At 50.6% G+C, this 25,329-nt stretch overlaps 1 protein-coding gene across 5 annotated transcripts in view; it reads left to right on the top strand.

The window, feature by feature from the left end:
- Positions 1–25,329, top strand: part of KLHL29 (kelch like family member 29) — a 293,337-nt gene that overhangs the window by 154,723 nt on the left and 113,285 nt on the right. For 4 of the 5 annotated variants that reach the window (XM_019757347.3, XM_019757114.3, XM_019757417.3 and 1 more), the window contains one exon: positions 1,173–1,502. In XM_019757347.3, the coding sequence (XP_019612906.2) occupies positions 1,218–1,502 (285 nt within the window). In that variant the 5' untranslated portion in view covers positions 1,173–1,217. Of the gene's footprint in view, positions 1–1,169; positions 1,503–25,329 lie in introns of all 5 variants that reach the window. The other variant, XM_019757277.3, reaches the window with a different exon arrangement.

Raw genomic sequence — 25,329 nt, 5'->3', positions numbered from 1 at the left:
CCTGTCCATCCACTAGCCAATAATTCCAGAATCTCCCACCAGGGCTGAGCTGAACTGGAGGGATAGGAAAATGAGCCAGGAGCTGTCCTTGACCTCCAGGCACTCACCCAAGACAGGACATGGTTGGAGAATGCAAGAGTCAAAGAAAAGCAAATCCTGCCTGAGCCCTGGCCAGGGCTGGGCATGTGATGTGCAGGGAAGACGCCACCCTAACTTGCCCGTCTGTGGCCTCTGCTTCGCTGTGGCCTCTCTGACAGAGACAGCCTCTCCTAGGTCTTTACATCCTTTCTGACCAAGGGTGACATCAGACCTGGCTGGGCAGGGAGCCAGGCAAGTCCCCACAATGCTGAGGAAAATGCCGTCCTCATGATGCAGAGGGCCCTGGGAGGATCCTGGTTGTCTGTCTCCATGACAACACGGAGGGCCTTATGTTTGGATATTCCTGGAAGCCACATGGGAGATGGTCTGGTTAACAGAGGCCAGGGAGTATGGTGTCTCTTGTGCCAGCGAGGAAATCTTAACACCTTTTCAGACTTGTATCCTACCTTGAGCTGTGACGGGAAGGCCGGACTCCTGGCCACATGCTCACCTTCTAGTTCTCTGACCTCAGGGGAATCACTGATTCTTAATGTGTTTCCTGGTCCCTAAATCGGAGATGACCCATGCCTTTCCAACACATGGCTCCTGTAAGGATCAGTGAGGTTGATGTAAAGGGCCTGGTCTGCTATAAAGTGAGGGTACAGTCGGGGCTGCTGTCACGCCATCACTGAGGAAAGCGTGGCCTGAGGAGTCCACCGGATCTTGCTTTCAGCCTGGGGATATCCAGATAAAATCCCAACCATAATTAAAATGTGCACATCCATGCCAGTCAGGGCAGTGTGACACCGCAGAGCAAAAAGCTTTGCTTTAAACTGCGACTGGGTTCGAATCCCGTCTGCTACACTTTTGCCATGTGATCCTGGACAAGCCATTTATTCCTCGTCTGTGACGTGGGGCTAATGATCCATGTTTTGTGGGCTTGCTGTGCATAAGAAATGAGCTAACGTTTGAAAGCCCTTTATTGCACACAGAGAAGGTGCTTAATAGATGCTGACGGGCGTTACTGCTCTCCTTGCGTCCTAGCAGGGCCGATGTTTGTCTAAGTCACCGTCCTCTCCACTCTGTGCCAGCAGGTCCGGCCTCTGTTTCCCTGTGAGGAGCCGCCGAGGCCCATCGAGATGTCCCGGCACCACAGCCGCTTCGAAAGAGATTACCGGGTGGGCTGGGACCGCCGCGAGTGGAGTGCCAACGGGACGCATGGCACCACCAGCGTCTGCAGTGCCACCGCCGGGGCCGGTGGCAGCACAGCCAGCAGCCTCAGTGCCCGGCCCGGCCTCTTGCCACTGCCAGTGGTGCCCTCCCGGCTGCCCACGCCTGCCACGGCCCCTGCTCCCTGCACCACCTGCAGCAGTGAGGCCATCACCAGCCTCGTGGCCAGCTCTGCCTCTGCTGTCACCACCAAGGTAAGACCTAATGTCCTCTCTGAGCAGAAGCCAGGCTGAGTGGGCCCTGCTTGCCCTGGAGGCCCGGGCCAGTTCTGTAGGCTTACAGCCTGTGTGTTGGACACTGCGTTCTCCTGAGTATTGGCGTCCCCCGGAGCGAGGCCAGGCTACTGTTTCAGTTAACATGGTTTTATTTTCATTCATGTCTCTTTCTGCGACTAACCTGTTAGGGAGCCAAGCAGGTGCTGAGGCTCTTCATTGTCCTATGCCGTGTTGATTAAATGCTATTTAATGAGTGAAATGACAGTGAAACTCCCACGTTGGCAATACAAAATCCCTAAATGAGTGGATTTAAACCAGGCAAGTCCCCCTGGGGGCACTGGTGACTTGGGTTTGCAAGAAAATACTGACTAGCAGTAAATCATAAATGGTCATAAACCCATCATTTGTTGACCACTGTGCTGAGAATTCTCGTACCATTGTCTCGTCCAAGCCTCAGACAACCGCGTGAGAGCAGTACTTTTCTCATCCTCACCTTACACTTGAGAATACTGAGGCACCCCGAGTCTGTGAGAACTGGTCAAGGTGAGCCTGGACCTTCCACGGGGACCCAGGCCTCGGGCCCCAGGAGCCGGGCTTGGGGGTGTTCGCTGCAGGTCATTCCCTCTCCTCTGGAGGCAGCTCCAGCCTCGGGAATGACAGCAGAGACTGGGCTGCGTTGGTAACCAAGAATCGAGATGAAAATGTCACCAAGGCTCTTGCCTGGCTTTGGGCTGAGCTGGTCCCCCTCATGCTGCTCAGAGCCCTGGGGCCCATGTCTGGTGGCAAGAAGCCCATTCATTACCATCCTGTCCCCTCTGCCGGCCAAGCAGGGGCTCTACAGGCCACCTTTGCCTTTGCCAGCTATTCAGAGCCCCTCCCAGGGGCCTTCTCCAGGCCAGAGTGTGTGTGTGTGTGTGTGTGTGTGTGTGTGTGTGTGTGTGTACACACATGCACACGCCTAGTCTTTTCTTTCCTGCTTTTGTAAAAGTTGCCAGAGAAGTTAAAGGAGGGAGCCCCGGCCCCAGCCATTGTGAGGTGCCTGTGGTGTTGGAAAGCCGCACTCCAGGTGTGCTGTGCCTTTGTCTCTGTGGTTTTCAAAACTCCCTTTCAGCCTTGCTTCCCATTAATAACTGTGAGTGCTGCCGGCGCAGAGCCCGGAGCGGCCGAGACAATGGGGCTACTGGAGGCCAGCGTGCATCTTGCTGTAGAGCCTTATTGATTTTATTTTCCTGTTATGAAAACAACACCCCACTGAGGTGGGGAGGGAAGGAATGTTGGATGGGAGGGGAGGGGAGGAAGGATTATTTGGGCACATTGCCCCCAGACTAACCAAATGCATTCCTCCCGTGGGCGCCAGCCCCTAGGACTGTGCCGGTGCAGTGACCTCTGCCCACTGGAGCCAGCCGGCTGCCATGTCGGCCACATCTGGCAACCACTTGGCAAGGCCAGCTGTTGGCCATCTGGAAAATGGCAGCTTCTGGAGCTGACTGCTGGGGGCTCCACATGGGGAGAGAAAAGCTGGAGCTGGGAGCCCACTTGATGGTTTCTGCCCTCTCAAGGATGGGGCCGTTTTAGAGATAGCGTCATCTGTGCCTGGAGCAGGGGCTTGAGCTCTACCAGGCAAGGGAAGTGGAGGAGACAGCAATCGCGGGCCCGCCCACAGGGCTGCCCTCCGCACACAGCTCCCTATTGGCTCCATATTCACCATCCCTGACTGGCTGAGCCCCAAACCACAGCACATGGGAAGAAAGGAACCCAGCCTCAGACAGAAAACAACAGCTGGGAAAGAGCTGAGCTGGGTGGCTGGGAGGGGAGAGGGGGCGAAAGTTCATGCCTGTGAGGACAGCCAGCTCGTTGGCACATTTCCCGCTGTAACCAGCTCCAGCCCAGTTGCATACTTGCAGAGGCTTGTCTGATCAAACCAAGGTGCCTGATTAGGCCCTGGAATCTTTGGGGGTGCTCAGGAGAATGGGGTGTGCAGGGGACAGTGAGGGCAGCAGCCAGCAGTGGCTTCTGTCCAGGGGACTGTTACTGAGTCTGAGCCGTGGTGCCTTTCTACCACTCTGGCCATCCTGCTGCCCCCCACACGCCTGGCCCCCAGTGGCTTTGTCTCGCCCCTTGCCTAGTTGACAGTGGCCTGAACTGGTCAACAATGAGGAATCTTTACTAGGGGGTGGGGGTCATGCCCTCAGTAAGGTCATGGGCTGGGATAGAATGAATCTGTGGCCTGGAGAGTGGGACCAAATGACCCGAGAATGTCTGTCCCATTGAGATTAATGGCAGAGGCAGCTTAGTCATGTGGATAAAGGCAGACTTTGGAGCCAAACTGCCTGTATTTGAATTCCACTCTATCTCTTGCTAGCTGAGCGACCCTGGGCAAGTTACCTAACCTCTCTGGGCCTCACTTCTGTAAAATGGGAATAGGTAGCAGCACCTGCCTGCCAGAATTATTGTGAGGGTTGTGATTTAAAACACAAGTAAAGTGCTCAGCACAGAGCCGAGCCTGCCACGTGGTAAGTCCTATATAGGTGCTGTTGTCACCATTGTCACTGTCATCCAGGTAAGGCCTGTGGCGACAAGGCCATGCCACTGTAAAGAAAGGTGATCATTTCTAGCCTCACCAAGAGGACAAGACAAATCTCCAGATAAGAAACAGGAGCCAGGCCCCAAGCGGGTGGGGAAATGAAATTGTGTTTCTGAACGGTTGAGGCTCAAGTCGACCTTGTGACATAGAAGCAGGACCTGGCCAAGGTGACATGGCAGCAAGAGGGGCTAGAGGGAAGAAGGCATGTAATGGGCCCCACACTGAAACTGAGTCAGCACTACCTGGTAACCCAGATGATTGAGTGAAGGGATTGAAGAGCTTTTCTCAGCCATGCGGCCCTTTCCTCAAAGGAAAGCCCAGTGTGTAAACAGGGTGAGACCCCATTCTGGTGGAAGGCAGGGGTGTGAGGAGAGAGCTGCGTAGAAGCCCAGGGCTGAGCTCTGTGTTCCTCTGTGTGTGTTCCAGCTGCCCCAGCGTGTAGGAAAGGCTGCTTGAATGTATTGGTCTGGCTTCCTCAGTGAGTGCCATGCGTGGACCAGAGCAACCTCTGAGGACTCAGAGAAAGGTCCCCGAGAAGGGGACAGAGCATCCCTCAGTCCTTAGCATCCCTCCTGGACTGGGCATCGAGCAGGGTGAATGTCACGTGATCTGGGGCTGTGAGCACCCTCCGGTACCCCACGCCACCACACCAACGTCTCGAGAGACAGCCTGCCCTTCCCCCGTCATGCCCCGGCCCCGTGGCCTGGTCACCAGCTCATTCCCACTTCTGAGCTGCTTCTGCCACACCATGGGGATGGTCCCAGATCTCAGGCATGGGCAAGGCTGGCTATGCTCCCTGCGGCTGCTTAGTGAAGTGATGACGATTCTTTCTGTCACTGCTACCTTCAGGCCTGAGTTGATTTTTCTGTTTCTTCATTTTTTTGTGGCCTGAGGACTTTTTGCAGGTTTTTTATGAAGGCCAATTGGACAAGCACATATTCCTGGGCCACTGGGGTACGGGGAGGGCCTGGCCAGATCTCTCTCTCTCTCTCTCTCTCTCTCTCTCTCTCTCTCTCTCTCTCTCTCTGCTCAGACCTATAAACTGCTTTCCTGGGACCTAGATCAGCTTTGGAACCTCTAGAACACAGGTCCCCAGAGCCCAAGAGGAACAGAGCGATCATGCCCTCCAGCCCTTTTATTTTGAGGTCAGAAGAGTGAGGCCCAGAGAAAACAAGACTTGCAGAGGTCACCTAGCCAGTAAGAAACAGAGTGAGGCTAGACTGGCGCCTTCCCCACCCCAGGCTGCCTTGCGTACTATTGCATTCACCATGGTAACCATTATTGCAGCACTGTTATGGCAACTTTTCCCATCCTCTCAACCACCTAGCTGACAGCAAATACCGACTTTCAGCAAGAAAATGGGCATATTGCAGGTCCTCGAATAACTTGTTCAGCATCGTTTCACTATAACACTGATAAGAAAAAAATCTATTGCTGGCCAGGGCCACTGTCTGTGTGGAGTTTGCACATTCTCCCCATGTCTGTGGGTTTTCTCTGGGGACTCCAGTTTCCTCCCACATCCCAAAGATGTGCACATAAGGTGAATTGGCATGTCTTAATTATCCCAGTGTAGATGTGGGTATGACTATGCCCTGCCATGGACGGGCGTCCTGTCCAGGGTGGGGGTCGCGCCCTGTGCCCTGAGATGGCGGGAGAAGCTCCCAACCACCCTGGGCCCTGGACTGGAATAAGTGGGTTGGAAAGAATTCTTTTACTTGTTTTTAATTCGTCTTTCTTAAATGTATGTGTAGCTCACATTTATTTGAATGTTGAATATTAGAAGTGTTTTGGGTCTTTATTTAGAAGTTTGGTGATGTTTTTGTGTCCAGAAAATGCCTTAGGAATTTAAGTCTTGTTTATGTCAATTAGCCTCTCGTAACACTGGTTTCGTTACACATCATTTCGCTTAAAGTCGCCATTTCCAAGAACCTATCAATGACGTCAAGTGAGGTCTTACTGTATTTACCTCTTGTGTAGTAGGTGGGAAAATTTAGGCCAAAACGATGTCGATGCTGTACTGCACAGCCGGTGAGCATTTCAAACTGTCTCATCAGCCAGAACTGGATTTGACTCTTACCTCTGTCAAGTCTCATACCTCTGAGTATGTCTCTGAGTCTCAGTTACGTTGTCTAAAAAATGGGAATGACAATAGCATCTTCCCCATGGAGATGTTGTGAGGATTTTGGTTAAATTAATCTGTGTGGAAAAGCTTACAACAGGACAAGCCACTTGTTAAGCATTCAATAAAAGTTAAAAAGTTAAATCAGAGATCGGGTTGGACCAAGTACCCGTACATTTGGGGAGCACGAGTTCCCCTGGTGGTTGGTGCTGGAGGGCTGAAGTGAGCTCAGTGGGCTGTCCCCTCCCCTGACTGATGTGGCCTGAGGCAAAGCTGAGAGCTGGGACAGTGCCAGTCCCTGGCCGACCACTGGCACTGTGCTCCAGGCCGTCAAGTTCCTGGGGGGTGGCGGTTGGTGCTGAGAAGTGAAAACGTGCACCAGACCTGTTTGTAGGATGGAAAGGCAGCCGCGCTGCCCCGCGGTTGCTGCATGAAATTTAAATTATTCTCAGCAAACCTGCTTGACAGATGAAACAGAAAAGGGACAGCTTCATAAAATGCAATTTTGTTCTTGAAAGAATGGACTTTGCAGAATCCTTGCTGATGTCTGTGAAATGTTTTAGGGGCTTTTTTTTTTCCTTGTGGTCAGGAGCACTCATGCTGAAACATTCCCGTCGTTCCTGGGAGCGAAGCCCTGGAAAATAAATCTGGGCTGGGAAGAGAGAGGCTTCGCCTATGTCAGAGGCCTGAGGAAAACCAAAAGAGGCCATGAAATCTGCAGGCTCCATTCTCAAAGCACTAAACACCCAGAGTTTTGACATTTATATGCATTTGGGGCTTGTAGGATGGATATTTGTCATCACAGAGATGACCCAGGAGACAATGTCCTCTGCATGCACCCTAAATTCTCTGGAGAGGTGCTCCTCTTCGGGGAGTTAGGCTGGGATTACTGTGGAGAGTCATGTGAATGTGTGTACGGCCTCCTCCTCTCAGGTGGTTCTGGGAGTCCGTGAATGGATAAAGGAACTTTTGCACAGAATGAGAATCAGACCCCCCCACACACACTTTCCTCTTTTATTCACGTGGAAAATCAAAGACTGCTGAATGGGCTTGGCTGGGAGAATCACTCAAGCCCTTTTTGTGATGAATTTCCAGATTGTGCGTGATTTTCTCCCAAAGACTGTTTCTTCTTCCGTGCATGAGAATTTGTGAGTTCCCTTCTGATAAATTATCAGGCACTGGTAATGCGTTGTGAGACAACTTATGCATGTTTGTCCTGAGCTAGTGGCTTTTGCCCACACTCTAAGCAACAGCCACAATTAGGGCTGTGCCTTCATTGACTTAAAACCCATCTGTCAGTCACAAAAGTGTTGGAAAATGTCGTGACTTCCAAAGCACCCATTTCAAAGTCTACAGCTTAAGGAGGGTAGACCTGCATGGCTCCGTCTTAAATTTCTGATTCAGGAGGCAATAAAAGGGCAGAAGAGATTATGCATTTTCCCACATTTGTGAAAGATGAGCCATCATCTAGATTCCAAAGGAAAGTTGGCAGAAGAGATCACTGAGATGTGTATGTATAAGTTAGCTTTTGCTGTACAATAAGCCTCCCAAAACTTTGTGGCGAAAAACCATCCCAGCTCTGTGGGTCAGCTGTCAGCTCTGGCCTGGGCTGGCTTGGCTGACCTCTGCTGGGCTTTCTCATTGGTGTGTGGTCAGCTTCTGGTTGGCTGGTGGCTAGTGGCTGATCTAGGGTGGCCTCACTCATATCTGTGCTTAGCAGACTGTCGGCCAAGGCGTCTCAGTTCTCCTCTGTGCATCCGGTCATCCGCCATCCGCCTAGCTCAGGCTCATTCACATGGTGGTCTCAGGTTTCCAACAGCAGCAAGAGGGCAAGGCTAGAGCGCAAGTGCTTTCCTGATGCCTGCTTGAACCCCATTGGCCAAAGCAGTCACATGGCCAAGCCAGTTTCAAGAAGTGGCCAAATAGACCCTGCCTCCTGATAGAAGGTGCTACAACTCCACATTGCAAAGGGGCAGGTATAGAAGGATGGGACGTATTGTTTGTGGTCATTTTGCCAACATACACCCAATGTTTCTAGCATATATGCTTAACACACAATTATTCCCCTCCAGCTCCCAGTCAAGGCTCACATGCCTCAGGCAGAAAGGGTAGGGTCAGTCTGTTACTCTCCTTTTCATGGCCTGATGTAGGAGATCTGGGCCATGCGTGACCTATACACACCTGGGTTACATACATCTTATCCACACCAAGAGCTGCCTAGTGAGGTCTGAAAGAAGGCACCCAGCAAGGATTGTGTTGCCATGGAGAAGGCAGTGCCGCTAGCCCCCAGGGAACCTCACAGGGTGCCTTGTGCTTGACAGTCCCCCACTGGCCACTTCTGGGCCTCCAGTCCTGGAGGTTCCAACACGTGATCCTGTCACTGCCACAGAGTTGGTGGGACTGAAACACTTCTATTCCCAGGACATTCACAAGGACAGATGCTAAACACCTGAATCAGAATAAATAATCCACCCCAAGGAGACCACCTTCATGGATTTGACCAGTGAATTTCTCCCTGTGCAAATCTACATGGGAAAATGAATTCTGACCAGATGTTCCGTCAAGTCTGAAATCAGGAAGGGGAGCCAGTTATGTGAGCAAATGCTCAGTAGCCCGAGGTCAGACAACCTGATGGCTCTTTCTCCCAAATAGACTAAATCCCATGCAATTCCCAAAAAGCCCTTGGAAAGGCCTATTCTTAAATTAGTATTTCTGCAAACAGCATCATTCAAGATGAACATATATCTACTTCTTATTCAGTTGTAATGGTTTTCCCTGTTTCATTTCATTATTCATGTTGCAATTAAACAATTTTTTTTTTTTTCATTACAAAAGGACAGTATTTTAGCGACATTATGGGTTAAACAGGCTTTGGAGGACTAGCCTGCAAATCTCATCACCATTTATAACGTTGTTTTTTTATAGGGAAAGTATGTTCCAAAATCTAAACAACCAAATTACAACTGAACTTTCAGAGCCCAGCCCGTTTGTTAACTGAGAACTGTCTGTAACACTAAAAATAACTCGGGAAAATAAACATAAAAAGGACAGCTTCATGCCCCTTGATATCATCTTTTCGCATCAGCATCTACAGATTTAGTTTCATTTCAGGGAGGAAATTTTCCTCCAAACACAGACTGACCCTGTCCCTGTTTTACTCACTTTCATGACACAGGCAGCTGAATTGGCACGAAACCTCCCAAAGCGTCGTGCCCCCAAGCAAAGTCATTGTGAAGTTCCTGCAGAGCTCAGCTGATGTAACGTAGCTGATTATCCATCACCTTCAACAACACTCCATTCACTGCCCTAAAATGAAGGTTTAGGAGAACTCTGTGAGCTCCTCTGGCTGCAGTCTTAACTAGTCGTAATGTGTGCTGTGAATTTGCCCCTCTAGAATCCATAGGCGAGAAACCTCGTTTTCCTCTGTTAAATCAAGAGCCCTGAGAGCTCAGCAGAGCTTCAGTGTTCATCCAGAGACACCTGCCACACACCTTTCCTACTGATCAGGGTAGGCGTCCTGCCTTCCCAGGTTCCCTCCTCCTGCTTCCTAGAGGAGATGGGTGAAAGCTGTGGACCTTCTGGCACCACGAAAGGAATCCTTGGAGCTGGAGGTAGAATAAGGTGCAGGCCCACCACAAAAGGCCAGTCATCAGCACCTCTGTCCCTCGACTTAAACACTTGGCTGCTGGCTGCCAGTCTCTTAAGGAAAACACTTACCTCTCCACACAGGCCCTTCCTTGCTAGACCTGCTCCTGAGGCCCAGGAGTTGCCATTAAGCTTGCTATCCTCTCTCCCCTCCTCTCCAGCCCCTGCCCTCTTTTGTCCCCAGAGGGCCACAAGGGTTTCCCTGTTGGGTTGCCAGCAAGTCGTGGAAGGAGTCACTCACATTCCATATCCTCCGGTGGTGTTCCCACTTGGAGGTGCAGAATCAGAGCCCACCATACTCCCCTTGGCGAAGAGATCCTGGGTGGGGACGGTGGGGGAAAGTTGGGAGGATCCCAGTCACTCATCCTTTCAGATTTGACTTCTTTAATTTAGAAACATAGACTTGAATGTCTGACAGACCCATAGGCCCAGCTTCATGGATGGTCAGACCCATCAGGAGCTTCCTGAGTGGGTTCTGTTTCTGGTTGGCTATAATGTGCGGGCTGGGCTCTGCCTCCCAAACTGAAGGCTTCTCTCCCTAGTCGGCAGTGGATTTGCCCAACTCACCTCATTCCCTGGCCAGCCCTGGACCACGGCTGTGACTCCTCTGTGATCATCTCTGTGATTTCAGAACAGCAGCTGCCTGAGGTTATCCTGGGGAAGCTTCTCTGGCAGGACAGAGACCCTCTGAGCACAGGATAGCCCTTTTCCAGATTAGAAAGAAACCCAACTCAGGGCCAGACTGGCATTGAACAGGATAGAGGTCCTTGACCTACTACTTAAAGAATTCCTTCATCAGGTCAGAAGTGGCCCTAACGCAGGCAGGCTGGGGGGTAGGAAGTAGGAAGAGGAAGGTGGAGTGGCACGCCTGCAGGTGTGTCCCTTAGCTCTCACTGTGGGAGTGCAGAAGGGAGAGACCCATGTCGGGCCGACACAGCGACCTTCGGGGTCTGGAATAGGTACTGCTGGCTGTCGCCCCAACATCCATCTTCTCTCCCTCTTCCTTCCTCACAGAACCTGTTCTGTTCAGGTGTCCACCACCTCCCATGCTTTGGGGGAAGTGAACCCTGGATCCCACTGGGACTATGATGAGTGTAAGCCAGGCATAACAATCCCCTTCCCCATCATTGGTTTAGGAAGGGTCATGTGACCCAATCCTGGCCAATGGAACATGAGAGTAATCCTGTCTAGGGATGGGGCTGGGGGCTTTAGGGAAAGGTTTTCTTCCAAAGAAGAGTCACAAGAAAAAAGTAATCCTTCTTCCTCGGGACACTGTCGTGTCCAGACATGATGCCTTGCGCTGCTATAGCCATCATGTTACAAGCCTGAGGATGAAGCCAACACACAAGGAATAGGCAAAGCAAGAGAATTCCAGAAATATGGAACCAGAGCCCTAATGCTGCATTCCTGCCTGCCCCTGGGCTTCTTGTTACATGAGCTAATATATTTCCTAGTTGTGTAAAAATAAGTAAACCAAACAACTGCTTCCATTGATGCAGGGCTCCCAAGTGACATTGGGGATGCCTGCTTCCATTTTCCAGACCTCACCTGGCACACTGGCTTGCTAAAAGTAGCTTCAGTGACCTTTGTGCATACCCTCTCCCTATTAGTCACTCATTCGCAGCAATTGCTACTGTGTACAAAGGTGCTGCTATCTGCTTCCCTGAACGCCAACACCAGAATGTAGCTTACTGCCACCACCCCCTGTGTCTCTATGGAGCTGTGTGTCTGTCTGAGGGAAATCCACCAACATACTGTGTGCCTGAACCACTTGAGAGCCTCACCCCTACCTCCCACTTCAGCCACAGTTCCCCAAACATAAAAGGAGTTCTCTTGCCCCAGGGCCTTTGCACTTGCCACTCTCTTGTCTGCCCAGAAAAACTCCTATCAATCCACAAACGTTACCACTTCTGTGGAGTGTAAAAAAAAAAAGCATTATTTCTCTTGTTCCCATAAAACGTTTGTTTATGTCCCTGTGTCATACCTATAATATATGGCACTTACCCATTTATTCATTTGTCTCCTTACTAGACAGTGAACTCCATAGGAATATGATACATGTGATGCCCACATAGACAGGTCCTCAATAAGTGTTTGAGGACAGAATGGATGAATTCATGCCTATGAGTATTTATTCATGTATTTGGCCCCTATAAATGGGGTAGAGAGGACGAATGCTTTTGTCATCATCTCTACCTATATCGTCTCTACCTATGTCTCTGTCAGCCTTCAAAATTCCAAGCAAGAGTCAATTCTGTGGGTGCCCATGAGTTGGAGAATGAAGATGGGACCTGCACGGTGAGCCGGAGTGAAGCCTCCATGGGCTCGCAGACAGGGTCTGTGTTCCGGTGGTGAGCCCACCCTGGCAGTCCGGGCTTTAAGTATCCAGGCCTTTGCCGGCCGTCCTGCACTCCCTCCCATCGCTCCAAAACATTTGCATTCACACCCTTTGTTCCCAAATATCAGTGTTTCCTTGGGATTTTTCTCTTGTTTGCTTGTACTTCTCAGCAGCCTTTTGCATTTGTGTATTTAATTTAAGGCACTCGTCTAGTAATTTCTTTGTTCTGGGCACTATTCTAAGCATTTTCCCAACATTAACTTTGTAAGTCCTCATCATAGCCGTCCGAGGTGACGATCATTACCGCCACTCAGAGAAGAAAGACTAGCGACTTGCCCAAGACCACTCAGCAGGCCCGTGTCAGTCTAACTCCAGGCATCTAGCTCTGTACAGGCCCCACCCAGAGCGATCCTCAGTGAACTTTGTGGGATAAGCAACTGGCTGACCATCTTTCTGTTATGATCTTTTCCCCGTGATACTGGCATCTCCTAGAGAGATGGCTGCAGGCTCCCCTCAGAAGCAGTTTTGTTCATCAATAGTTTGAAACAACCACAAATGTCAGGACCACAGTGCGGGTCGCATTCTGTGGTCCAGCCCCACACCTCCTAGGTGCCCAGGCGCAGTTTCATGCATTTTCTCTCTGATCAGCTGACTTTTTCTGTTTCATAGACAAGTCATAGTAGCATAGACTCTGCATTGAGCTTCGAGGTCACAGCCTCTCTTTCTCAGGGTTTCTTATTTTGGTCCAGGATGTAGTACGTGGCTGGTGTTCACTTTAGCAGCTGCTGTCAGACTGCTTTGGCCTGTTCCATCACTGAAGGGCAGCCTAGGCCATCATAACTGCCCACAGGTATTGCCAGGTGGGCGAGGAGCAATACCCAAGCTCTAGGAGACTGCTCCCTCTTGGTGGTCTGTCAGTCGTTCTGTTAGATTTAACCCTGGGCTGAGGAGTATACATACCTTAGAATCACGGGCTGTCCCTTAATGTCGGAACAAGGTTAGAGCAGCCATGATTGCGCAGCCTTCTCTGTAAGCTCAGCATTGCTTGGGGAACAGAGAGAAGGAAAAGCTTACTGTTTGTTATGGATTTTGTCTCCACACCCCACCCTGGTAGGGAGCAGTCCTCCCTGGAATGGGGGAAATGCCATCTTTGAGGAGGCTGCCTCAGGTGAGAAAAAAGCCCTAGGCAAGGGGCAGGAGATGGGGCTCAAGGCCCATGACCACATTCGCTGGCTGAGTGACCTCAAGTCAGGACACTTCATCTCTCTGAGACTCAGTTTCCTGACGTTAATGAGCTGGTTACAGCAATGCCCACTTCCCTGGGTTGTTATGAGGTCCATGTGAAATAGCAAGGCAGAGAACCCATGAAAAAAATAAATTCCCTGGTGCCTAGAGATGGAAAGAAGTAGATTAGAGAGTAGAGGTCACCAGGATGCTGGAGTAGAGGGGTTATTGTTTAATGGGTATAGAGTTTCTGTTTGGGATGATGAAAAATTTTGGAAGTACATAGCGGTGATGATTGCATGACATTGTGAATGTAATGAAGGTCATTGAATCATACACTTAAAAATGGTGAAAATAGCGACTTTTGTGTCATATATATTTTACCGCAATAAAAAAATATTTAAATCAGTAAATGTTCCACCGTCAAAAAAGAGAAAGAAAATATCTGTGTAAATTCATAGAGAGTTGACGTACCAAGTAATTTCCTTTATTAAGAGAAATGGAAGTGCCAATCACAGTGGCTACCATGGAGGCCAATCAAACGATGGCACTTAACACAGACCAACATGGGCCTGATTGAAATGTGAAGAAGAACTCAAGGCCTGGGTGGGAGGGCAGCCAGCCCCCAGGAGGGCCGCCTGGGTAATTGTGGGATTGGTGTCACAGAGGAATCCCCATGGTGACTCGTGGCAGCCTGTCTGCCTTGGGGAAGAACTCAGCTATGCCACTCACTCCTCTCCTAACTGCAGCTGCCCCTCAGGCTCTGCAGCTGCCCACAGTAGCGAGGTGGGAAGGCCAAACAGTGGGAAGGCCAGGTCTTTGAGAGGGAGGGTCCAGTAGAGTGCTGGAGCCATTGGAGTGTATTTGTGGTCATTTTCTCCAGCACCTCTAGAGCTGGGCCTACGGGGGAAGCCTCTGCTGTGCTGTGTGTAGTGGTGGTCATAAACCTCACCAGCAGCAAGTGTCTTGCAAGCTAGAGCTGTGGTCCATTCTGGCACAAGGGGGCACTTCAACCCTGTGCACTCAGAAGCCGTCTTAGGAAGCAACTCAGGTCAGATGTGTCGTTGGGGCTGCTGCCGCCATCGTCGCCATCATCATCATCACCGTCGTTAATGTTTATTGAGTGCTGACTCTGAGCCAGCCAGGGTTCTAAGTGTTTGTGCGCATGTCAACCCCTGTGTCCCACAAGGATTGCAGGAGGCCAGTGCTGTGACCGTCCTCGTTATTCCATCACAGTGAGGCTATGCGACGTCCAGGCTCACATGGCGGGCATAGGCTCTCCAGCTTCCTGCTCCTCATGATGCGGCTCTGACGTGGAGACGCAGGCCTGCTGGGGGCGGGGACACCCTGTGCTCTGAAGGCGAGGGTGATCGTGAGAAACACCCTTGGAGGGAGAAGAAAAGCCCCCTGCTACCACCGCTCACCCCGACTGCGCTCAGGGCCTTGCCCACCATCTGCCCTGCACGGGAGCCTCTACCCCAGCCAGGAGCAGACAGACTCGCCTCACGCATCAGGAATATGCTGGGGGTCTGATTTTCATTCCCCCATATTATTAGGCTGAGTAGAGGATATTGGACAAAATATATTGTACTCATACTTCATATTAGTGGGAATTCAATAGTGGCAACTTGTCATCTGCTGAGATTAGGAGGGAATGTTGTGTTACAAAGGCATTAAAAAGGCGTTATGAATTAGATTCTGCTGCACCACATCGTGTTCCTTGTAAATAATTGAGGAAGAAACTGGGGCTCAGAATTTGGGATTATCCATTTTTGAGATCCAGCGGTTCCCTCACCAGGCTGATGGGGCCCCCATTGATCTGACAGCTCACATGGCGATGGGGAAAGTCTGCACCTGCAAGTCCAAATGCTCTGTAAAATGAGAATTGCACTTCCAGAAAGACCCTTCCTCCCAGCAGAAATTAGTAACTGCCACCTTCAATAGGAGAGTGGGTTTTTCTTGCAAAATCCTCCCGAGTCCACATATCTATGTCCCTGGAATTCTGGCTTCACAGCCGGGGCCCAGGTGGGCTCTGGGGCATCACTACGTCAGCAGTAGCCTGCCCCGTCACTCACGCCCGCCTCTGGCTCCTTCGGAGGCAAAGACCTGAGCACCAGTGCAGCCATGCTCAGGCAGCCGGACAACCATCGGCAGTTTCAACCCTGGGGGAATGAGTCCCGCTGGCCAACACCCAACTCCAGCGGGCTTCTCGGTCCTGCTCTGCCACCCTGAAGGATCCATCATGTGCTTGCTGTGCCACCTCTTAGCTCAGACCCTTGGGGCTTCCTGGCTGGGACCAGGTTCCATCTTTTGTTATCAAAGCTAAGAACTTGGCTCAGAGCAGAGGAGTGGCTGCCTCCAAGGAAAGTCTGAAAGGAGGGTAGGGGAAGAAGCTCTGAGTCTTTGCCCCACGTGCAGAGCTGGGCAGAGCAGGTGGAGGCTCGTCCTGTGTCCTGGCTTTGACTATTCAAAAGTCCCTCTGTCGCTGACCCTGCCCCATCTAGGGACTCTGGGGGCTGAAGAAATTCTCCACTGCTAACTCTGTGGGCAGTGCTGAAGCTGTTGGTCATTGGCAAATCAGTGACTCCCTGTGTCAATAGAGGTGTTCCAGGATCTCAAATTTGACCTCTGTTGGCTGGCATGGCTGGGGGTGACTGGAGAAAGAGGAAGGGGCTCTCATTTCAGGGCAAGTCAGGACTAAAAGGATTTTTACATGGAGGGTGAAATGGTCAGTTGGTTAGCCAACCACAATAATCAACCCTGGTTGGGACACGCCAGACATGTAAGTGCTTAACACACCTGTCTGCCAGCACAGTGACGGGGTTAGGAGCACAGACTCCAGATTCGGGCTGCTCAGTTCAAAGCCTGACTCTTTTGCTTCCTAGCTGTGTGACCTTTAGCAAATTACTTACCCTCTCAGAGCCTGGTTTCTTCTTCTGTAAAATGGGGTCATAATACCATCTATTTGACTGAGGTGTGGGGTAGAGAGCAAAATGAGTTAATAATGCAAATGTCTACACCAGTGTCTGGAGTCTAGTACACACTCCGTAGGTGGGATCTGTTGTTATTATTGCCCTGGCCTTCAGTGGGTGGCCTTCCCCTCTCTATTCATCTCTCCCTCTAGGATGTGGGTCGAGACAAAAGATCCTGTCTTCTTAGGTTTCAAATTGCTCGCGCCTCACACCTGTCTGCTATGTGCTCAGTAAATATGTGTTGAGCTATCAAAGTGAATTGTGGGTAGAAGAAGGTGTAGTCATGGAAATTCACCTGCTTCACTAAAAAAAAATAGCTGTGCCCTTTTGAAAATCATATTCCACTTGTCTCTGGTCGTATATTCTCACTTCAGAGAAGCTCCGTGACTACCTCTCATTCTTCGTGTGGCATCTCAGTGACAGCAGTCAATAGCCTACAAAACACATTAAATGCAAGTTTGAAATGCACGGAACTCCTCGCTGATTCAAAGGATCCCAAAGTAAGGCATTTTACAAAGCAATTACTGTGCTTTCATGACAAAAAATCATCTGTATTTGATGATCTCAAATCCAGAACCGTGTTCTGAGTAGTCCCGGGCTCCAACCCACCTTCTGTTTGTTAGCGGTTGTGGTGATAGCTATGTTTTTTGTTGTTTTCTTTTGTTTTTTAAACCACTTATGGAGGCCCGAGCACCGTGCCATGAGTTTTACGTATTTTTGTCTCAGTTCTTATAACGCCATGTGGTAAGTCAACAATTACCCCTGTTTTACACATGAGGAAACTGAGTTTCAGAGCCGGGGGAGCAGGCTTAGTGCTCTGGCTCATAAGTGGTAGAAGAAGGATTTGAACTCAGCCCTTTCTTGCTTCAAAGCCCATGCTTCTGACTCCTCATTCTTTTCCCTGGATGTCCGCCCTCAGATATCTGCCAGGAGCCTCAAATGTTGAATGCCCAGAATTAAACTCCATACCCTCAGCCTCAGACCTGCTCCTCCCCTGTGTGGACCAGGCACAGGGCCAGGTCCACATCCACCCAGCTGTGCGAGCCCCTGGGACTGTCCCCATCCATCACCATCCCCATCACTGCCCGTCAGGTTCACCTGCAGATGTTTCTGAAGTCCGTCCATCTCCCTCCATTTCTACTTCCACTGCCATAGTCCAGGCCTCCACCAAATTTCACAAATTTCACAGAGGCAGCCTCTCTGCCCACATCCTGCCATCCGTTCTCCCCACCACTGCAAATCTGATCTTGTCACACTTCTGCTTTGGAAAAAAAAAAAGAAAAATGCAATTACTCCAAAGTTGCCCTGAAGATAAAGTGGCTTAGGGCCTTTGGGGACCCACCTCCTCTCACCTCACCAAGCCTTGTCTCTCATCTCCGCACTTCCACCCGCCTTGTGTCCCACATTTCAGCCAAATGTCAGCTGCAGGCCCCCGCTCCAATGCAGGTGAGTCTGGTGCCGTGCAAGGCAGAGCATGAATGGGAAAGAACACAGGGCTTAAGGACGGTCAGACTGGGGCTCAGTCACTGGTAAAGTGCTTACCCCTCCTGTGGCCTATCTTCTTCATCTGTAAAGCAGGGAAAACAACAATATTAAGTTATAGGACCCGTGTATGAATCAGGGAAATTCCAGGTAAAAAAAACCTAGCCTATCACTGGGCAAACAACAAGTGCTCCGTAAATGCTGGGAACGGTGGTGACAGTATGTGAAATAGGAGTTTTGTTTTCAAGATAAATTTCTGGGAGCTAATATTTTAAGGACTTGGACTCTCAGCTGAGGAAACACAAACTGTGAGCATTTAATCCATGACATCTTGCTGTTTTTACCCCGTGTTCCTCTGAGGGAGTCACACACCTCTTGCCTCCTGCTGCTCCTTGAGCGAAACTCTGTCTGGCCTGTTAGTGTACTGGGTTGGCCCTTTCCTTCTAGACCCCATCACCCCACCTGCCCGGGATTTTGCACGTCACCTGGATTCTCTCTTGTTTATTCATTCAGCAAATGTGCACACTTTGTTTACTGAGCAGGTTCTTATGGGCCAGCTGGTTCTGTAAGGGCAGCTTCCCTATTGGAGAATAACCCCAGTGCCCGCCCATTCTGGGGCATAAGGTTTGTGGTGTGGACTCACCAGCAGTGACAGCTGAGAGACCTTACACTGCAGCCACACACACCTTGCTCGGCTCTGTGAGGACCCAGAATGACTGCGTGTTGAAGCCCTGGTGTTTGCCTTTGAAAACCTCTCCGAGAACAGCGTCACTCAGTAAGCAGGTTGCGTTCTGATGACCTTAAGGGTAGCCTGTCCCCCGGCCTTCTCCATCGGAGTCTGAGCCTCTGGCTGCTGCTCCAGCCTTGTTTCCCTCACATGCCACGCGAATCGAGGAACCAGAGGCCTCGCTCAGAGGTAGCACCACTGCCTCCAGGCTCCCACCTCGCAGTGCCACCCAGCTCCGGTAGTTTGCACATCAGGCGAGACCACAAGATGAGGAAGAAAAATCTTTTTAGACTGGAAAAATAGGGCTGCTGCTGTTTTATGGCGGTGTGGTTTATGGTTTTCAAACATTTTAATTAGTTTCATTTTTTAATATAAATGCACCCTGATGTTTTGTGCAGGAAGGGCACAGTTCTTAAAAAGCTCAGAAATAAAGTAGGAAAATGACAGATTGGCTATTAAAATGTCACACTCAGATGTGTTATTATTATTATTGTTATTTAACAATTCTAGGCACCGACACTGAGCCAGGAGTGGTGGTGGAGGGTGGGGAGTGAGAAGGCCCAAAGGTGCCTACCAGTTGGGGTGGTGGTGTTGGAGGCTCCTGGAGAACTGGCAGTTGCTTCCGCAGCTGCCTGAGGTTGCCCTGCCCCACAGGGAACTTCCCAGGATGCCAGTCAGCCATCCATCCGCTTTGTGCGCTGAGAACACAACTGGGGGTCTAGGCTTTGTGCCCCAACCCTGTCCTGTGGTCACTGTGATGTTGCTAAGATTTCCCAGCCACTGCCACCAAACCAGGTGGGAATCAGAGTGATATTTCACGATGGGCCTCCTCCAAAGAAACCCATGTCTTCTTTAAAAACATTTGAATCAGTGAGAAAGCAGCGTTAAATAGACAGCACTTTACTTTCAGGGCACCCTCCATGTAGTGGTTAGAACAGTGGCTCCCAAGTTGTATATCCACCCAGAGCCTCTGAATGTGTCCTTGTTAGGAAATAGGGTCTTTGCAGACGTAATCTCCAGATGAGATCATCCTGGATCAGAGTGGGCCCCAAATCCAGTGATGAGTATCCCTTCAAGAGAGAGAGAGATTTGACACCCAGACAAGCAGAGAAGACGGCCATCTGAAGATGGAGGCAGACATTGGAGGGATGCCACCACAAACCAAGGAAGGCCTGGAACCACCAGAAGCTGGAAGAGATCAAAGCATTCTCCCTTCGAGCCTCCAGAGAGTGTGGCCTGCTGACAGCTTGATTTTGGACTTCGGGCCTGCAAAACTGAGGGAGAATCACTTCCTGTCATTTAAGCCCCCCAGGTTGTGGTGATTTGTTGTGGCTGCCCTAGGAAACGACTACACTCCACGAAAGGCTCTCTTCCTAGTATCTCCTTCCACGAAGTCTACCTAGTGGTGCTGGTGTTTTGCAAAGAACGCTGCTCCTCCTGTCCGCTGTGTCCAAATGAAACAGCATCACACCTTTTTCCTCCATGTCATAAAATGTTTCCACAAGCTTTCTAGTGACCACCTGCCTGCTTCCTGTAACATGTGGGCTCCAGTTTGGAGAACGTCCAAAGGGCAATGAAAGCAAGACACACCAGGCCTGCCACGTCCCTCTCACAACCTACGGCGCTGTCCCTCAGAACGTGAAGGCGCCTGGTGTGTCATTTATACGTGCAGGTGTCTACAAAGAGATAGGGGTTTATGCGGGTGGGGTGAGACTTTCACTGTAGCCGCCATGCAAAGGGAGCCTCTGTCAGGTCTCTTATTCAGCTGGAGTAAGAAAATGGGAATGGACAGGCTCCGCTGGTTCTTCCTCTGGCAGACGTCTCTTGATCAAACTCAGAAAGCCATCAAGGAAATTCTTTAAATCAGAAAACCACACAAGCCAAATAAAAGCTCCAAGCACTAACGGCTCCTCGCCTCTCCCTGATTTTAATTCAGAAGGAAATTCTCTTTGCTGCCGTCTCTATTCCTCTTTATCTCATTGTTATTGAAAGGAGAAAAATTTGCTGGAGCTATGGTCTCGGCCACACCACGTCTTCGGAGGTCATACTTTGTGTTATCTCTAACAGGTCATTTTACAGAGTTACAAGACAGTGCTGGTCCCAGTGACCCAGGTGGGCCCGCCTCAGGCAGAAGGCCTCTCTAAATCCACACACCCACTTCCATGACACTGTCCCCAAACGTGAGCCAAGCTCTATGGGCCTATTTTAGGAGACAAGAAATCCCCAGGGAGGCTCCAGTCAGTCTGGTGGGTCTGAGCTATGTCTTTTCCCCAGCTCTCCCTGTGAGTCTGAGTATGAAATTAGACTGCAGCCCAATTGTTCACCCAGCTGTTGCTGGCAGCCCATAGTCCATCCTGGGGCAGGCATCAGTGCTGCTCAAAGGTTATTTATTCTTTAGCCATCAGGGATTGGTTAGGAAGCAGAGTTGTGTACCACGCTCCTGGAGAAAGGCCCCCGCCTCCCAGATTTGCCCTCTGGGGATTAGAAAGGCAGAAACTCTGGGAGCAGAGTCTATGTTTGGGAAGTATTGGCTCTGCCCAGTGATGTTCACACTGGTACCTTACATTTTGCAAGTGACTTAATGACTTGGGTTTAATTTCTTTGGAGGAACATATGAAACATCTGAGCTAATCACATCCTCCAAGCCTTTGGTGACGCTGAGACCCCAAGCTGGCAGTGCTGGAGTCCTCAGTCACGGAGACTACGGGATGACCGTAAGGGACAGAGAAATCAAGGGCAACACCCTTTGGTGTAGAAAGTTACACTCCACCTCAAACAAACAGGTTACAGGGAAGACGCAGACCGAGGTACCGACCAGACCCCATAGTAGAAACTGCTGTCAGTGGGTACGGAGGTGCAGAGGGATGCTGAGGGTCCCTCAGAAAGACCAAAAGAATGAATGGGTTGGTTCAGTTGTCCAAGTTTGCAAGAGACTGCTCCAAAAAACGGCTCCTTTAAAGATCACAGCGGCCCTCACAAGCGCTGAGCAACATGGCAGCTGAAATCGGTATAAGAAAGGAGATGGATTACAGGAGGTGGAATCTGTTACTGAAAGATTCTTGGAGTCTAGCAGCAATAGCTGCAGCTCACTGCTAACTGGGAGATTTATGTGACAAGATTATCGATGGTATTAAGCACATTTAGAAGACAGGATTATACCTACTTCTGGGTCAGTTCTGTGCCATCAGGCCCCGGTCTGGCCAGCGTGTTAACAGATGGACTGCTAGCTACACAAACATGAAGCTTAGTATTTGCACAGTCATGGGAAGGGGGGAGATTCAGGTGATGAGCTCAATGCTGAGTGGCTAAGTTCAAATCCAAGGAAAGGATCTGGCTTGCGGTCTCTGCAGATTTAAGGAAAGCTCCACTTCCACCTTCTCCCTTTCTTCTTCCCCCACCACCCTCACCCCTGGGGGCCTCCCCAGTCATTGGCTTGGTGAACTGCCCCCACCAAGAGGAGGTGGGCCACACATAACTGGACATAGAATGGTGGTGTCGGGAAGCATTAAGGAGTGAGAGGAAGGAGACTGTGCCGAGGCCATGAGCCACATTCCTCAGAAGTAAACGTCACAATAGCAAACTCCTCTCGAGACGAGTAGCACTTTGGTTGCTTTGCCATAGGAGAGGGTTTAAAATTAGACCAGGCAAAGCTCCAGAGAACATGCTGTTGGGAGCAGTTCGTGGTGGACTTTTCAAAGGGAGGCTGTGAGGTGGCCTGATGGGCTCCTTCCATCTCTGATTAAGCCCAGCCTGGGGGGAAGGGGGGGGCAGGACTGTGCAGGAGAGCGAGTGGCCAGCCTCTGGAAAAGCTTCACTATCTGAGGGTACCTCCCTGTCTCAGGGGTTGTCGGTCAGCCCTTGAAGTGGTACACAGAGCTCAAATGGAATGTGACCTCAGAATATGTTACTTTTTTTTAAATTGGGGTAAAATACACAGAAACGTAAAATTCACCATTTGCAAGGGCACAGTTCAGCTGCATTTCATACATTCAGAAGGTTTTGCAACCATCATCACTCTCCAGTTCCAGAACATTTTCATCAGCCCGAAAGGAAACCCAGGCCCATTCAGCTGCCACTCACCATCCCCTCCCCCTGACAGCCTTACTTTTTGTAAGTGTAATAGAATGGACTCATGGAACGTCCCCTTGGCTGAGGTGGGAGGCGGGAGGAGGGCCTTGCCTTGGTGATCTGCCATCCTCGGGAAGCTACGCGCTCTGTTGCCTTAGCACACACCACACTGTATTATGGTTGTCTGAACTCTCTCTCCCTTTCCCCCGCGGGCACTGCCAGTGTCTTACTCTTCTCTGTGACCTCAGCGCCCAGCATAGCAGCTGGCACATAGCAAGCCTCGACAATACTTGTTGGACGGAAGGATATAAAAACCAGTAATTCAGTAGCCGAGGTGCTACTTCTTGTTGTTTGGGGACATAACTCTTTGTCCTTGAGTTGTCATCCTTTTGAACCCTGCACAGAAAGAAGTAAAAGGCAGAATAGGAAGAAAAGGCCCTTCGTGTCCCTCCTTTTAATTAGACGCCCTGTTAAATCGCAGCAATTTTGCACTGTGCTTCCCTCTCAGCGTGTCTGGAAGCTTTGAAGAAGCTCTTAACCAAGGAAGCCAGGAGTTCATTTTATTCTTTTCCTCCTTATTTTCTTCTGAAGGCCAATTTACTGTTTTTTTAACATTTTGCTTTTTGCTTGTGCCATTTGTTGAGATTTGCGTATATAACAATGCTCCTTTCACAAAGAAAGTTAGTGTGGTACAGTGGAATCCCCAGGGACCCCACTAATCACTTTTGATGGAGTAAGTCTTGGAGAATCAATTATTTTGCCTTCCAGTCTAAAGAAATTCACTGTTTTTTCACCCTCTTACATGGAAATCGAGCCATTCGGGGAGCTCAGCTCCAGCCCCCTTTTCTGACGTCTCCCTGGGCCGCTCGCTTCTCCCCTCCACTCTCTGGTGGGACCCGGAAAGATCAAAGGGACAGGTGACAGTGCTTGGCGCCCATTTGTCACTCCATTGGAGCGAACCAGTTGCAGTGTTAACAGTCAGGCCTTGTCCCGTATTTCATGAATATTTTAGAATGTTTGCTGGCAGAATTCTAACTGTGCTGTGTCCTCCTCCGTGTACGTGTCACCCGTATTCCAGAGTTAATCGGAGCTTTGGGGGAAGGAAGCACCACCTCTCCCTGAGCCTTCTTTATTATCCTAAAACGTGCCAGCTGAGCTGTTGCATGTCCAAGGTCTAAAGCCCATGTGATCTTGTTGCCCGCACTGAATCCGGACACAAGGACAGGGAGAGGGGGTGTGTTTTTATTGACCCAAAAGGTATGGGCCAGAGAAGGGACAGCCTGTGAGCTGGCCCCGTTGGAACATTGTTCTCATGTGTCTTCCAGCCCGTTCTTCTGTGGCGGTTTGTTTCTGAAAAGCCCTCTCTCCTGCCTCCTGCTCATTCTGACCCTGCCTGCCTTCCAGATCCCACCTACTGCCCACCCCACTGGTCAGTCTTCACAGAAACCTCTGACAATTCTGGACGTCCTAGTCCCCACTATAAACTTTGGGCTTGACCTGTCCCCTCTGTGGGGACCCAGTAGCAGGGCCTGCTCTTCCTCCTGGCTTCTCACCACCTAGCCTGACACAAAGCTGGATACCAGGTCACCTCGGGAGGGAAGCTGAATTGGGAAGAGGCCACATGGGGCCAGGCCTCTCCCTTTGTCCAATGGAAAATCATACCCACCCATTTGGGAGCAGGCCGGGGAGGCAGAGTCAAGGGGCCCCAGCACCCCTCAGCGGCTGCAGCTGACCCCTCCCGCCAGCTGCAGGCCAGACCTCCATGGGGCACTCCTGACGCACACCTAGGCCTTCCCAGGCACCCTCAGCACTGGGCCTTCAAGACACATGCTTGTACCACAGGCGAGTCTGTTTTCCCTTCTGTGTGGTTTTTTCTTCACACCGTGACAGTGGCACCTCCGGGCTTCTCACTCCCCATGATATTTGTGACCACTGCTGCCGAGGTTCTCTGGGGACAGAGGCTGTCATCATGGAGCTGTTTTGGGGAGAGACAAAGCAATCGACTCTATCCTTTGCAAAGCCGTCACATGGACTCCCAGCTTATGAACAGAAATGACACGGTGTGCGTTGAGTGTCTCCATCCCCCTGAAATGGAGAAACACTCTGAATTCCAAATTCCTGACTGGCTTCCCTTGAAAGAGGCTCCCCCTTTGCATACCTCCACCTTATTCCAGGGGGTACACTGTTTGTAAGGCCAATCACTTTGCACTGGGCAGGCTCCGGAGTAGCCGGGGTGAGGGCACCCTGGGGCCTGGACACTGGTCAGCCAGAGATGTTTGCTGAAGGCCATCCTGGTGCGTGGTTTGGGCTCAGCCCTTGGCAGACTCTGCACTGAGCACCTCAGGAGAGAAGCCCATGTGGATCTGCCCATAGTGGAGCCCAGTGGGGAGTCAGGATGGCTAACAAGTTAAACAACATACCGAAATGAGAGCCTCCGTGGGAGCAGGTGGCTGATGGTGGATCTGGAGCCACGCTTCCCATCACCCTCAGGTCTCTCGTGACATCTGAGGGATGGATAGGTGGAGGGTTGGGTTGTATTCAAATCTTGGGAGTGTAGAATTTAGATCCTTCTTGGACCCCAGATTCTGATAAATAAGCTCACAGCATACACTCACACACTGATGATCCATTGACATTGAGGTCTGTA

Source organism: Rhinolophus sinicus, chromosome 2 (genome assembly GCF_057876585.1).
Source record: "Rhinolophus sinicus isolate RSI-liver-muscle chromosome 2, RSI-T2T, whole genome shotgun sequence".
In the NCBI taxonomy this organism is placed as follows: domain Eukaryota; kingdom Metazoa; phylum Chordata; class Mammalia; order Chiroptera; family Rhinolophidae; genus Rhinolophus; species Rhinolophus sinicus.
The sequence above is the reverse complement of the archived record's forward strand: the minus strand, read 5'-3'. Positions and strand labels throughout refer to the sequence as shown.